General features: G+C 41.0%; 1 protein-coding gene across 10 annotated transcripts in view; it reads left to right on the top strand.

Moving 5' to 3' along the window:
• The first annotated feature begins 3,107 nt into the window (after positions 1 to 3,107).
• PHKA2 (phosphorylase kinase regulatory subunit alpha 2) overlaps positions 3,108 to 16,359 on the top strand; it is a 75,856-nt gene continuing 62,604 nt past the window's right edge. For 3 of the 10 annotated variants that reach the window (XM_070258027.1, XM_070258026.1, XM_023633746.2), the window contains exons 1-2: positions 3,119 to 3,258; positions 3,692 to 3,914. In XM_070258027.1, coding sequence (XP_070114128.1) covers positions 3,837 to 3,914 — 78 coding nt within the window. In that variant the 5' untranslated portion in view covers positions 3,119 to 3,258; positions 3,692 to 3,836. Of the gene's footprint in view, positions 3,259 to 3,360; positions 3,915 to 16,359 lie in introns of those variants that run through there. The other 7 variants (XR_011434957.1, XM_023633747.2, XM_070258030.1 and 4 more) reach the window with 4 other exon arrangements.

Here is a 16,359-nt window from a genome sequence, read left to right as displayed (position 1 = left end):
ACTTTTTTACTTCAGACAGCGAAGGGCAGGGCAGAGAGAATGTTCCTGAGAAGCATCCTCCTTTGGGTTTAAAATTGTTCCCACAATCTAAGACTCTACTGAAGGAGACAGAAGTGGTGCCAATATGAGGAGGCAAGGAGTGTCACAGCAGTGGCCAGTATTTGAAGAAGTATTTCCTCAGAACATTCGAGAAGTTTTTTCCCAAAACACACTGCAATCAGTAGTGTTTGCATAACTTCAATGAGCAGCATCATGATTGTTCTCAGCAAAAATGGTGAAATGGCTTCATTTGGGATACTGGGTTGTGTCTGACGAGGTCACTTAGGAGACAGGTGAGTTTGTTGAAGGCCATTTCGATGAAGAACTAATTTAGTGAATGAGCAATTTACCAAATGGACTAGTGTGTTGTCATTTTGTCTCCATAACAGCATTTTAAGGACTATTTAGTTTGTCTCTGCCTCAGCTGCTTGCTGCTGCGGTTGGAGGCTGAGGACAGGAAAAGGAAAGACTGAGTGGACTTAAGAACATGGATGGGAAGAATTCTTATCAGTATATTCTTTTTTCTTTTCACCTCAGCCTCTAGGTACAACATCAAAAAGTTGAGGCAGACAAAAATTGAATACCCTCTTCCAGAATATATTCTTTTAAATATATTTATAAATATATTCTTCACTATGAAGAAATCTTATGCTCCCTGGTGTTTCCTCTCTTTACTGCTCAGTTTCCAACTAGCTACAGGAAGCTGAAACAGAGGCAAATTCAACATTCTTTAAAATATTGTGATGAAAAACAAAATGATTTCCAGTTAACTAAAATTAAATTGCCATAGAAGTAACTAAATTTGGCAAATTGGCTATTTTCAGCTAATTGATTCAGAATGGACCCTCTCCTCTATGTCAAAGATGGAGTGCTTTTCTTTAGAGTCAAAGACCTGAATCCTCCAGGACAAACATTTGTTGGTTTCCACTTTGGACAGTGACATGTGGCTCTCTGGGAACTTCCTTGGCAGAAGCCCCTGTGGCAGAACAATGAGCAGACCCTCTGGCTGGGGTCAGAAGGGTCATACAAGGTATCACTCTAGGGTCCAGTTTTGGGTTTTCATCCTTATGAAGATCATGAATCAGCTTCAGAAACAACAACATACCCCATCACATTCCATATCTGATTCCTCACAAATGTTTGAGAAATGACTTGGAGACAGGTTTATATTGGGTCACAACCAGAGAAAGGCTTCATGCATCTGGGAACGAAGATATAGAGGTTTTGTATTTCAGGGACATAGGATACTAAGATACGAGTCTGGTTTTTATATAGCACAGCTTCTAGTCCAAAATGAATCACTAAAGTTCACTTGGAAATTTAAAAGCTAAAAAGTAGCTTTCCTTCTTGGTTTTATCTGAATTTCAAGCTTATTGAAAACAGTAGCTTATATGATAATATGTATTAAAGCATAGATCAAAGCCTAAGAATGTAGGCTGGCTACACACCGAAAGGGGTGCATGTTTGTATAGCAGAATTTACGAAGAATGAGATAAGAAACTGAAAATGTTTCTATACTGGATGGAAATGCCAGGTAATGAGCAAAGGTCATCAGTTATTTCCCCCATGGCTGCAAAATGGACTCTTGAAGAAGCATTCAGTGTGAACAAAAGCAGTAATGAAAAGAAGCAATGATCCCAGCTTTTAGATGCAGAAGAATGCATGAGAGTTCTCGTTAAGAGTACACAGTCAGATTCCAAAAGAGCTTTAATGGTGATAACAATGTCTCGTTTTATTTACCTCTAGACCATAGCAAATTCTGCATGGAAGCACATCACATGGATTGCTGCATAATTTAAGAGCCAAATAGTATGTGAGATAATGAGGGGTTTGGTGCTTTAGTTGAGCGACAGAGATTTATGTTATGAAATTTCTAAAATGAACTTAATTAAGGACTGTACATAGGGGACCCAGCTGAGCAGGACTAATTTTCTTTCTTTCAACACTAATTGAGCTACAACTACGTGCTCAACACTGTACCAGGCATGGTAGGAGATAGCAAAGACTGTTTCAGTGAATACTTACAATCCACTTAGAAAAACATACTTCACATGAAAACAAAAATAACAATATGAGGCAATATGTTAGTGTCAAATGATGATGAAAACAGCTATGATTTATGAAGTACTTTTCTATAAGTCAGGCATGGTGCTAAGGGCTTTACATTCATCCTCTTGATCAGAGTCACCCTAGGAGGTAGGTGCTATTATTATCCCCATTTTACAGATGAGAATATTGAATTTCAAACAACTAAAACAGCATACTGAAGTCCACACTGCTGTGTAAATGGCAGAACTGGAATTTGAACTCACTTTGAACTGACTCCAAGATCTAAGTTCTTACTAAAGAAATTGTTATGGGAATTCAGAGAATGGGGAGGCAGGAGGTGAGCTAGCCCTTAAAGAAAAGATAGGCTTGAGATAGGCAAGGAGGAGAAGGGCTCACGTTGTCAAGCGTACAGTAAACGCATGGAGACTAGCAAAGAAGCTTGTGCAAATGATTACATTGGCCAAGGTGTCCAGGAGAATTCATATAGGGGCAGATTTTGGTGGAAAATGAATACTGGGCCAAAGATTGTGAACTGTAGGTAATTTGCGGCCATGAGCAACTGTAATGCCAACTTGCAAGTTGTAGGCCTGTAGGAGATGGACTGCAGGCCTGGTGAGCGGCGCCCAGGTGATTAGGGGCGAGGCTGCAGGCGCCGGGGGCAGCTGGGGGACCCTGCCCCGGTCGCCCCCTTTCCCTTCCCGGCTGTGCCCCGCTACTCGGCTTCCGCTCGGCAGCGGAGACGCGGCCCGCGGAGGGGCGCCCAAGCGGCTGCAGTGGGGGGCCCTATTTCTCCCGCCTCTGGTGAGCTTGGCTACCCTGCCCCGGGGCCTTCTCCGGGCCGCTGGATGATGAGGCAGCCTCATCCCCTGCTCGGAGGGCTCGGATCCGCTGCGGGGGCGTATCTGGGGGCGGGGCCAGGGACCTGACTGTGAGCTCATCGCAGGGCGGGGCCGCAAGCGACGCACGGTGTTAGGAGCGTTCCGGGTCCCTAGAGGAGCGGTCCCCTTACCTTCCTCCTCAGGCCCGCTCCGCGGGTTCCGCTCCGCGCCAGGGGCGGAGCCGGAGGCGGGCCCAGGGGCGGGGCCGAGGGCGGGTCCAGGGCGTCCAGGTGGCCGCCGCGGAAGGGCCTGTTTCTCCAGCTTCCACTTGGGGTGAACGGCCGGCGGGGAGGTAAAGGGCTCAGGGATGCAAACTAGTTCCCGTCCGGAGTCAAGCTCTCTGCTGCTTCCGCGGGCCACCCCTTTTTTCTTCCCCCTCAGGCGGGGCCTCGGAGTGTTCCGTTCCGCGCCGGGGGCGGGGCGGGGCTGCGTGGGCCGGGGCCGGCGGGTGGGATAGGCTTGGCAGCCCGCCCGGGGGCCTCCGCCGGACCGCCTGAAGACAAAAAAGTCTCGGCTGGGGCATCGGCGCCCCACTCCCAGAACCCGGTTCCCCTCTTCTCCCGCGGGGCCGTGTGGGACCCGCGAACGTCGGGAGCGCTGCGCGCCTGGTCCAGGCGGGGCCGCCGTAGCGCTAGCCCCTGTGGCCGCCCCCGCGCCTTCTAGCTGTGCGAAAACGCTGGTTGGCTTGCTTTCCAATCGAACTTTGGTTCTATCATTTTAAAAAGTTCCGACCTCCTACTGTCGAGTTCCATCCCGAAAACCGACTGAGGCTCTAACTATTTGGGAACCAGGCCGTCTTGGCGGCTGCAGCCCTGGTGTCCCACCTCCGCGCAGCAGGTCGGGCGCCGCGGCCCCGGGAGCCTCGCGGAGATGAGGAGCAGAAGCAATTCCGGGGTTCGCTTGGACGGATACGCGCGGCTGGTGCAGCAGACCATTCTGTGCTATCAGGTAAGGAGGGGCCACCCCGCGCTAATCTCTCGTGGCACATTCTCTACCCAGTCCCCTTTCGTGTCCTGAGACTGCAGTTCAGGGGTTTCCTCTTTAAATCCAGTCCTTGCTGGCCGGTAGTTACCCCCACCCCGTCCTCTTTACGAGTCAGGAGACCGAAGGGCTGTGCGGCTCCTCTTTGCCGAATTCTTTGACCACTGTTTGGGACCGAAGACAGAAAGAGCTCCCTGGGTGCCCTAGTACAAAATGCGTCTTTTTGCATTGCCTCTGCTTCTTTCGGGTGAGGGAGGAGGTGTGTGTAGGTTGGACAGAGCGCACTGAATGATGATGGTGAACTCTGGACTGCGAGGGCAGTAGACAAGCGCAAAGAAGCTCCTGAGGTTTGCATCCCACTCTGGAGTGTTAAGCGACTGCTGCCGCCCATCCCATGAGTTACCTTGTTAGGAGACCCACCTGCGAGGGTCGTAGGGCTTACCCTAGTTGCTATTTTACACTTGAGAAAACTGCAGGCCAAAAGGGTTACTGCATGTAGTAGGGAGACCCAAATGCACGTCTTCTACTTCCAAGTTCAAGGGCACCTGTGAGGCTGCCCATGTGGTCTGTGGTGTGAATATGCCTGCTGTTTTGTATTACTGGGCTAATGGCCCATCACGTAAGACCACTGGACTATTTTTATTCCTATTGAAGACAGCATCTATGTTGCTTGCCCTCAATCAACAGCAACTATTTATAGGACCTCCGTGTCGGAGAAGGAAGTAGCATTCCATGGTTAGAGGCCCGGCATGCAAGTTGGGAGCAATGGTTACTCCCAAGCCACTGAGCATTTTCCCTACTTAGCCAGTTTCTCAGCTTAGTTTCCTCGTTCGGGAAATATTTATTGTGTACCTATTATATGCAAGGCACTCTGTCAGATGCTGGGCTTACAAAGAAGAACAAGTGCTTGTAATGCAGAGAAATTTATGCGTAAGGTATAGGTCCAGAGTCCCTTGTCTGAAACCCTTGGGGCCAGATGTGGTTTGCAAGTCAGAAATGTCCAAATTTTAGAAAGGTAATATACATATATTATATATTCTATAATAACTTCAGTGGGCAGCACCCCTTAATCAAACACATTATTATTCCCACGTCAGAATGTGACTGTTCACACTGAGTAGGAAAAGTAAAGGACAGCAAGTAGTTTCACATCAGTTCACGTTATCTTTTGCCACTGAACGAGCTTGCTGCAAACACTTTAAATTTTCAGAGCTTATTGGCTTTTTGGCTTATTGGCTTTTGAAATGGGCACAAAGGATTATGGTCCTTATTTGGGGAGTTTAGCCCAGTTTGGGGAGCAGAGGAGGAGCCCTGGAAGAGATGATGTTCCAGAATGAGAACTGAAGAACGAGTAGGCAGGCAAATGGAGGTTATTTTTTGCCTTCCTCTTTGGAATATATTATAATTACATCTACAAAGTGTTTTAAAATCCGAGTTGAGAGGCCTTTCTCTTCATTACTGTGGTGGAAGGGGCTGTATGGAGCTTGCTTCTTGTGTCACACCTGGGGTTGAACCCCTAGCTCTGCCTTGAATGACATATGTAATCTTTACTCAACCTCTGAGTCCAAGCCCTCATCTGTAAAATGGGGATAATAACACCTGTCTCCACTGAGATATTGTGAAGAAAAAGTTATTGCCCTGTATGTTGCCTGGGACCCAGTAGGCAATCAGTAAATAGTGAATGCTATAGGTGGTGTTATGACTCTGATTTAGGCCACACATTGCCAGGCCACACGTCCTTGCCTCACCACCCTGGGCCATCACGCTCCCTTTCCTGAATGCCCTGATACAGCTACTAATTGCTTTCTGATCTTTGAACATAATTATGTCTCCCCATTGATGCGGTGCGATCCTTAAGCACAGAGACCTCACCAGTTTGTTCCTTTTGTATCAAGCAGTGCTCCAGGCACATGAGAGGTCCCCTTAAGGCCTTGTTGATAAAATACTTCCTGTAGGCTCTCAGCCATCCTAATGACCCAGCTATTGATCCAGGCTTGTCTTCCCTCAGGAGCAAAAGAACTGTTTTCTCATCAAAGCAAATCCGCAGCGTTGGACTTTCCTCTCCAACATTTTAATGATTAAAGAAAAGTTGTCTGAGCCTTTAGTTGTATTTAATTTGGGGGTAGTTGGTGAGAAGTCCCTATGTTTGCCCTCTTTTCTCGTGCTGGCTGCATCATCAAACTCTTTTGGCTAACCGAAATCCTCCAAGTGCCTTCTGCTGGGAACTCCCATGAGCCTGCACGTGCAGAGTTGCACTCCTTCCTACCTTCTGCCTCGCACCCATCCCGCCCCAGCAGCTCGTCTTCACAGTCGTAGAGCCCTAACCCATTTAGGGCCTCGTCATCTTTTCTGAGTGATCCTAGGCAGGTCACCTACCCACTTTAAAAATGAATGAGCAATTTTATGTTATGCATATTTTACCACAATAAAAAAATGAGCTGGACTAGTGATTTCTAAAGTTGGTGCTGTATCTCCCCATCTCCTGTAGATATGTGCAGATGTTTATGAGGCATTTTTCGGTGTCAGCTGTTACAAGCTCTGAACTCAGTTTCTCATTTGCTTTTTAAATGAAGATCAACTTACACTGATTTCACTTCTTAGAAATCATTCAGTGTTTAATATGTCAAACTCAATCATTCTGTTAGATCCAGTAGTTTGTTCATTGTAGCTAGCGTGTCAACTAATTCTTTTTTCTGCATCTGTGAAAGAGAAGTACTTTCTCCATTAGTCATTTTCCAAATATACTTGCTACTAAATATTATTTGAATCTTTAAGACACTAAAGGAAAGAGATATGTTTATAAAAGGGTCTTTTTGCAGGTTTGGTTTTGTAAATAGAGAGAGTATAAATATACAATCTAGGGAGTTTCTTCAAATATTTATTAACTTAAAAAACAAAAGAAACTCCTAAATTTATTTTGGCCCCAATACTAACTTCATATGTTTCTTCAATATCAGCTCTGTTGGAAGGCTCATTAATAAAAATGTTAAGTACGAAGTGGTGATAAGAGCATATGGATCAGAAAGAAAAATAATGATCAAGGGAGTGTTCACTGTAACTAAAGAATATTTCGTATAAAAAGCAGACAATTAAGAGACCAGGACAGTAACTAAAAATTGCTGTTTAGTGGCAATGGAGTTTAAAATGAGAAGAATAGGGTAACTAAAACATGGAGTATGGAACAAATAGTGACAATAAGAAAGACTAATTTGGGGGAAAGTTTTAAAAAGATATGATTAAATACTAGAAAATAACATGGCAGAAGAATGAGAGGAGACTGGGGTTAAAGCATTCTAAGGCCCTTATCATGTTAAGAAGGAAGGATAGAGGTATTAGATATTTTAAGTCAAGAGTTCATATTTAAGCATTACCACTTAAGTGATATAAATGGAATATATAACTTAATGAAGGAATAAAGAAAATTTGATCATTCCAAGAGAAGGAAGGAAAAGAGTGTTTGAGGAGAGAGGGAAGGAAAACAAAACAAACCAAAGCATAGTAAGTGTAAAGGACAAAACAAGAAGACTGAAATAAGTCCAACTATATTAGTAATCACAAGAAATGTAAATGCTTAAATTAGCCAGATAATAGAAATTATTAACATATTTTTATTGTGGTCATAATAGTTTATAACATTGTGAAATTTCAGTTGTACATTATTCTTTGTCAGACACCATATAAATGTGCCTCTTCACCCCTTGTGCCTATGGCCCAAGCCCTTTCCCCCTGGTAACCACTAACCTGTTCTCTTTGTCTGTAAGTTTGTTTATATTCCACAAATGAGCAAAATCATATGGTGTTTGTCTTTCTCTGTCTGGTTTATTTTGCTTAATGTAATACCCTCAAAGTCCATCCATGTGGTTGCAAATGGGATGATTTTGTCTTTTTTATGACTGAGTAGTATTCCATTGTACACATATACCACATCTTCTTTATCCATTCATCAGTCGACGGGCACTTGGGTTGCTTCCACGTCTCGGCTGTTGTGAATAATGCTGCAATGAACACTGGGGTGCATAAGTCTCTTTGTATTGTTGATTTCATGTTCTTTGGATAAATACCCAGAAGTGGGATAGCTGGGTCATATGGTATTTCTATTTTTAATATTTTGGGACATCTCCATACTATTTTCCATAGTGGCTGCACTAGTTTGCATTCCCACCAGCAGCGTATGAGGGTCCCCTTTTCTCCACATCCTCTCCAACATTTTTTATTTTTTGTCTTGGTGATTAATAGCCATTCTAATGGGCATAAGGTGATATCTAAGTGTAGTTTTGATTTGCATTTCCCTGATGATTAGTGATGTTGAGCATCTTTTCATTTGCCTATTGGCCATCTGTATATCTTCTTTGGAAAAATGTCTGTTCATATCCTCTGCCCACTTTTTGATTGAGTTGTTTGTCTTTTTGTAGTTCAATTGTGTGAGTTCTTTATATATTATGAAGAGTAACCTCTTGTTGGATATATGATTTGCAAATATTTTCTCCTACTTGGTGGGTTTTCTCATTTTGATCCTGGTTTCCTTTGCCTTCTAGAAGCTCTTTAGTCCGATGAAGTCCCACTCGTTTATTTTTTCTTTTGTTTCCCTTGTCTGAGAAGACATGGTATTCGAAAAGATCCTTTTAAGGCTGATGTCAAAGAGTGTACTGCCTATATTTTCTTCTAGAAGTTTTATGGGTTCAGGTCTTACCTTCAAGTCTTTGGTCCATTTTGAGTCTATTGTTGTGTATGAAGAAAGATAATGGTCTACTTTCATTCTTTTGCATGTGGCTGTCCAGTTTTCCCATCACCATTTATTGAAGAGGCTTTCCTTTCTCCATTGTATGTTCTTGTCGAAGATTAGCTGTCCATAGATGTGTGGTTTTATTTCTGGGCTTTCAATTCTGTCCCATTGCTCTGTGTGCCTATTTTTGTACCAGTACCATGCTGTTTTGATTGCTATAGTTTTGTAATATGTTTTGAAGTCAGGGATTGCGATGCCACCACCTTTGTTCTTCTTTCTCAGGATTGCTTTGGTTATTTGGGGGGTTTTTGTTGCCCCATATGAATTTTAAGATTCTTTGTTCTACTTCTGTAAAGAATGTCATTGGGATTCTGATTGGGATTGCTTTGAATCTGTAGATTGCTTTAGGTAGTGTGGACATTTTAACTATGTTTATTCTTGCAATCCATGTGCATGGATATCTTTCCATTTCTTTATCTCATTATCAATTTCTTTTAGTAATGTCTTATAGTTTTCCTTGTATAAGTCTTTCACCTCCTTGGTTAAATTTATTCCTAGATATTTTATTCTTTTTGTTGCGATTGTAAATGGGATTGTATTCTTGAGTTATTCATTGTGTTAGTTTGTTATTGGAGTATAGAAATGCCACTGATTTTTGTCAGTTGACTTTGTACCCTGCAACTTTGCTGTAGTTGTTGATTATTTCTAATAGTTTTCCAATGTATTCTTTGGGGTTTTCTATATATAAAATCATGTCATCTGCAAACAGTGAGAGTTTCAATTCTTCATTGCCTATTTGAATTCCTTTTATTTCTTTTTCTTGCCTAATTGCTCTGGCCAAAACCTCCAGTACTATGTTGAATAAGAGTGATGAGAGTGGGCACTCTTGTCTTGTTCCTGTTCTCAGAGGGATGGCTTTCAGTTTTTTCCCATTGAGTATGATGTTTGCTGTGGGTTTGTCATATATGGCCTTTATTACGTTGAAGTACTTTCCTTCTATACCCATTTTATTGAGAGTTTTTTGTCATGAATGGATGTTGGATCTTGTCAAATGCTTTCTCTGTGTCTATTGAGATTGTCATGTGGTTTTTGTTCCTCATTTTGTTAATGTGGTGTATCACATTGATTGATTTGCAGATACTGAACCATCCCTGTGTCCCTGGTATGAATTCCACTTGATCATGGTGTATGATCTTTTAAATGTATTACTGTATTCAGTTTGCCAATATTTTGTTGAGGATTTTTGCATCTATGTTCATTAGCGATATTGACCTGTAATTTCCCTTCTTTATGTTGTCCTTGTCTGGCTTTGGTATTAGGGTGATGTTGGTCTCGTAGAATATGTTAGGAATTTTTTCCTGTGTTCCTCAATTTTTTGGGATAGTTTGAGAAGGATAGGTAATAAATCTTCTTTGGATGTTTGGTAGAATTCTCCAGAGAAGCTGTCTGGTCCTGAACTTTTATTTTTTGGGATGTTTTTGATTACTGTTTCAATCTCTTTACTTGTGATCCGTCTATTCAGATTCTTTATTTCTTCTTGATTAACAAATTTTTTAAAAAGATATATGTGGTTTATAAGAGATAAAACCTAAAATAGGATACTGAAAGGTTGAAAGTAATTTAGTGGGACAAGATATACTAGCAAATGCTAACCAAAAAGAAACTGGTGGACTTGTACTAATATCAAACAGTAGATTTTTGAAATTTAAAAAGTTATTAGGGATAAAGAATGTTATTACTAGATGATAAAAGGATAATTCACCAAGAAAATAAAGCAGTTTTAAATCCACAGAATACTAACAACATAGCTTCAAAATGTATACAGCAAAACTTGACCTAATTGTAGGAGAAGTTAACATATCCATAATCATAGTGGGAATTTTACAACTCCCCTCTCTCAGATACTAATAGTTCAAGCAGAGAAATAATTAGGACATAGAAAATTTGAGCACCATAAGAAAGAAACTTGATCAAGCATACATATGTAGAACTCTGCACCCCGCCAATAGAGAATACTTATTTGTTTCAGCCTTGCAAAGTATATTTTTCAAAAATTCATTACAAATTAGGGTATGAAGGAAGTCTCAAAAATTACTGAGGAATCAACTTTATACGCACCACATTTTTTGGCCAAAATGCAAGAAAATTAGCAATACAAAATGACTGCTAAAGCCCCCCAAATATGTTTGGAATCTTACTAAGCCCACTTCTAAATATATCTAAATAGGTCATGGATATATATATATTATATGTATATACCGACACACACACACACACACACATATATATGTCATGGATCTAAAAATAAATTATAATAGAAATTATGAAATGTCTAGCACTGAATAACAACAAAAGCATTCCAAATATACAAATTTATGGGATATAGCTAAAGTGGGATTTGAAAAGAAATTTGTATCCTGAAATCTATATATTAGAAAAGAGGAAAGATTTAAAAAATAGTGAACTCAAGATTGAGAAAAGGTCAACAGAATGCACCCAAGAAAATAGAAGAAAAGAAATAATAAGATAGGAGCAACAATTAATATAATATAAAACAAATAATAAAGATTGACAAAACCGAAAGCTGTTTTTTAGAAAAGACTAATTAAATAGATAAACTTCTGGCAGGGTTGATGGGAACAGGGGAGGAGGGACAAATAAAGAATATTAGGAGAAAATGGAAGATGGAAAAATACTGTGAATAATTTTGGGCATTAAATTTGAAAATGTAAATGGGCAGTTTTCTTGATAAACGTTACCAATGTTAACCCAAGAAAAAATTAAATCTTAGTTAGACCTATAACCATTAAAGAAATTGAATGAGTCGAAAAAAGTCCTAGTCCAAGATGGGTTTATAGACTAGGACCAAGGAACATAAAGAGGTTTATGTATTCATTCATCTTTGAAAGTGAAGGAATTTGGCTTCTATTCTGAGTGGGAAGGGAAGCCATGAGAGGCTTTTGAGCAGATGAATGACATCTGAATAGTGTTTGAAAAATCTCACTTCACTAGCTGCATGGAATATTGACTGTAAGGAGCAAAGGAGGGTAGCAAGGTGACCAGTTAGGAAGCTTCTGCAGCTGGAGCATGATGGCTCAGACAAGGGTGGGGGCAGTGGAGACAGCTGGGAGTAGTGGAATTTGGGGGAAATTTTAAAGATAGAGATAATAGGACTTACTGGTGGATTGGCTCTAAGATGTGTAGAAATAAAGAAGTCAAGAATGACGCCAAGCTTTTTGGCTTGACAACCGGTAGGATGGAATTGCCATTTACTGAGATGAGAAGATTGTAGAGGAGCAAGTTTGGGGAGGAAGATAAGGAGTTTCTTAAGTCTGAGGTACCCATTAGGCGTCCAAGTAGAAATGGTAAGTAGGCGGTTGAATATATGAGTCTAGAAGTCAAGGAAGAGGTCTGAGCTGGAGATAAAAATCCGGGAGTTATTGGTATATATGTAGTGTTTAAAAGGCCATGAGGCTTTATGAAATCACAGGAGTAAGTATAAACAGAAAAGAGATGATGTTCAAAGAGGAGCTTTCCAAAAATGGAGAGATCCAGAAGCTGAGGAGGAGCCACCAAGGGAGACTGAGGAGAAGCAGAGTGAGAATTACTGGAGCAAAGTGCTCGAGTGAGTAAGAGGGCTGGAGTGTAGCACACATGTGGTGGGTGACCTTAGAGAGGAGCACAGAGAGTTCATCTGTTAAAACAAGAGGGAAGGCAGGGTACATGGGCACCATGGTCTCTCTCAGTTGTTTCTACTTTCTCATCGAAACACGAGGCATGGTCATTAGCTGAGAGGGAAGATAGGGAGGAGTTACCGGAGGTTTGAAGAAAGAGGAGAAGGTTTGAAATAGTCCTTTAGGAGAAGAAGGGAATGATGGACCAGGGATTTCCAGTATGATTGTTGGACAGTGCTAGGGGTCATTAATTTTGAGTGAGTTCAATCAGTATGGCTGTGTGTTTTTCTCCAGCCACATTTAGCTGCACAGGTGCACCCCTAGAGTAGGCGAAGAGTCAGATTTAACCAGAGCTAGAGTTTTGCCCCGTGACCACAATGGAATGAGAAGGGGCAAGGGATCAACAGATAACCCCTATCTTAAATAAACTTTCAGATAAAAGATAAAGAGGGTTAACTCCCAACTCCTTTTATATGACCAGTATCCCAAGATACCACAGTCGAACAAGACATATGAAAAATAATATTTATGGAGGAAATTCACCTATGAATATTGATGCAGAAATACAAAGTAGAATACTAATAAAATCCAGCAATGTATAAAAAGGTACATCATGATCAAGTGGAGTTTACCCAGGAATACAAGGACATTTACTGTAAGAAAATCTCTTAATGTAACTTACCACATTAAGAAATTAAAGGAGAAAAATCATGTGATCATCTCAATAGATGTAGAAAAGCATTTGATAAAATTCAGCATCTATAAATAATTTTTTAAAAGCACCTCTTCGCAAACTAGGCTATCATGGGAATTTTATTATCCTGATAAAAGATAATCTTAAAAAAATAACCTACAAACATCATAACTAAAGTATTGGTGAAAGATTGGAAAAAATATCTTTAAAGTCAGGAACGTCTGAGATCCTCACTATCACTCCTTCTATTCAGCATTGTAATAGTGACCCACGTAACAGACATGAAAAAGAAATGAGAGGTAGGGGCCGGCCCGGTGGCGCAGCAGTTAAGGTCACACGTTCCGCTTCTTGGCGGCCTGGAGTTTGCCGGTCCCGATCCCGGGTGCGGACATGGTACCGCTTGGCAAAAGCCATGCTGTGGTAGGCGTCCCACATATAAAGTAGAGGAAGATGGGCATGGATGTTAGCTCAGGGCCAGTCTTCCTCAGCAAAAAGAGGAGGACTGGCAGTAGTTAGCTGAGGGCTAATCTTCCTCAAAAAAAAAAAAAAAGAAATGAGAGGTATAGAGATGATCATTATTTGCAGACAGAAGTGCCATAGAAAACCCCAAACTACTGGAACTAGAGTTCTCAATTTTTAGAGTAAGTTTTGGGGTGATTTTTTATGCAGCAATAAATAACTAATACAGAAGCTTAGTCCTGAGAGAATCTTTGGGGAACCAGCCACTTATTTAGTTGATTGGATTCAAGTTTCAATCTTACTTGAGAGCTTGTTTCAGTTTGGTTAGATAGCAGGTGACATCATTGCTTAGCTTCTGGGTTTGTGAATATTCTCTTTTCATTACTTCTCTTAATAGCAAAGAGAAGTTCCAGAATAACCAAAAAATATTTTAAGTCCAACTCTCCTCTTTCACGGTTTCCCTTTAATTAAGTTGATTCCCTTCATCATTTATAGTAATTTTATGTATTATATTTCTATGATTGTATTCTACAATACAAGCAATTCACAGAAGAGGAAACTAATTAATATGTGAAATGATGGCTCAACCTCACTAGTAATCTGAGAAAGTAAAGCAAATCAAAACAGTAAATTCAGACTGACAGATTGACAATTATAAAGCATAATTCTAAGTGTTGGGAAGGTTGTAGAGAAGGGGTAATTCTCATACCCTACTCATAGGAAAATGTGTTAATTAAGACAGACTAACTGCTATAACAAACAAAGCCTGAAATTTCATTGACTAAACACAGAAGTTTATTTTTCACTCATAAAACAGCCTAGTGTGGGTCCAGGTCAGTAGAGGTGTCATCCAGAGACTTGGGCTACCATTGGCTCTGGCATCTTCAATGTGAAGCTCCTGAGGTTACCCTTGATGTTGACATCCAGCTGGTGGGTCAGGAAAGGGTATGGAAGATTGTTTATGAGAGAGTTTTACGGCCAAGGCATGGAAGTTGTGTACTTCACTTCCACTCACATTCCTTTGGCTAGAACTCAAACACATGGTCACATCTAACTGCAAGGGAGGATGAAGAATGTAATATAGCTGAATGCCTAGGAGGAAGAGGAAATTCAGTTAGTGATTAGCTAGTAGTCTATGCCATAGAATGTAAGTTAGACTATTAATTGGTATAATCACCTTAGAAAACAATTTGGAGATATTGATGAAACTGAAGCTAATGCATACCCTATGACCCAAGAGGTCCAGGTCTAGATATATATGGTAATGATGTGTTCTTGCGCATTACCCAAGGACTTTTGTTGAAGCATTGTTTGTAAAAGGGAAAAATGAGAGACAATCTAAATGTTCATCAGTTTGGAAATGGACAAATAGAGATCTAGCCACACAATGGAATACTATACAACAGTTAAAAGGAATGACCTAGACTTACATGTATCAAATTGGATAACCTTCAGAAATTTAAAGTTGAGTGAAAGAAGAAGTTATAGAAGAATAAGTATGGTATGCTACTGTGTGTGTAGAACTTTAAAAACACCCAGAATAATGTTCTGTCTTGCTTATGGATGCATATATTTATTGTAGGAATTTTTAAAACATGGACAGGAAAAATACACTCCAACTTTGGAGTAGTATAGTAGTTCTCAGAGTGTGGTCCCCAGATTCCTTAGGATCCCTGAGCCCTTTTCAGGGCTGATGGATGGTTGTCTGGTCCGTGTGTCGACTTGAGAAAGAAAGTGCTCAATGGATAACGTTTTCCCCTTTCTGGTGTAATCCAGTGCCCTGCCTTCTGCCACCTCCTACTTCAACTCCTTTCAGGTGCAGCCAGGAGGAGGGTTTTTGCTGTGTCCTTTTTAGGACAACCTTTAAATATTTTAGTGCCAGATAAAAACATTTGAGTAATTCAGTGAAAAAAGTCCTTGAATCCTCCATTTACAAATAGAAGACTGTAATCCATACAAGGGAGAGGTTTAGAATTGTCTCAAGTTTCAGGTTCCAAAAGATCACCTGGTCAGTTCACCTAGTCTCCTATAACTTGTGAAGACTCCCAGCCAAGATTGTTGAGGAGACCTTTTTCAAGATCATCCTGCTGGTGAGCTCGCAGCCCCATGATAAGCACTCTGTTTTGTTGGAAACAGCCCAGAGTGGAGGTAAATACTTTAGATAGACCAGACTGCTGTGAATGCCAAATAAAGTTGCAGTCTCCTTACTTTGCATGTTAAAATAGTGAAACTTTAAAAGGCTATTTCTTTAAATATCGTGAGGCAGATGTGAGATTTATCTCGTGAATTTTACTAACAGAGTGAAATAAGTCTCACATTTGCCTCACAATGGGTAGGTAGAACATAATTAATGTTCATAAAATACATTTAGAGAGCAATTCTTAATCAAGTGGGTTACAGGCCCATTTGAGAACTAGATGAAGGCTGAGTATCCTATCCTCTCCTGAGAAAAATGCTCACACAAAGATTCCAGGAGTCTCTTGGACCTCTGTCTCCCTGCCCGCCACGGCCCATCTGTGGGCTCTGAGCAGATCCTCTAGAGAGCCCAGATTCCAAGTGACATGTGTGATGCTTCTGTGCTGTGAACCCAAACCTAATGGAATAAAAGTCAGTCTCATAATTGAAAATATCAAATAGTGACACTCACAATTCTTCTGCTCAGGTGAAAGGTTACTAGAGTGGCACCCAGGGAATCCAATACCTCAAACTTCAGGTGTCAGCCAGAAAAAGACTGACGGCCCTACTGAGTTTGAATGTGTTCTGAAAGTTTCCACAACACCAGGCTAAGGACTAACATCTCAGTAATCCCACACTTACTACAGGAATTGGCAAGAGAGGCAAAGAATTAAAATCTCCTAAGAG

The sequence above is a fragment of the Equus caballus genome, chromosome X (genome assembly GCF_041296265.1).
Source record: "Equus caballus isolate H_3958 breed thoroughbred chromosome X, TB-T2T, whole genome shotgun sequence".
Taxonomy (NCBI): domain Eukaryota; kingdom Metazoa; phylum Chordata; class Mammalia; order Perissodactyla; family Equidae; genus Equus; species Equus caballus.
The sequence above is the reverse complement of the archived record's forward strand: the minus strand, read 5'-3'. Positions and strand labels throughout refer to the sequence as shown.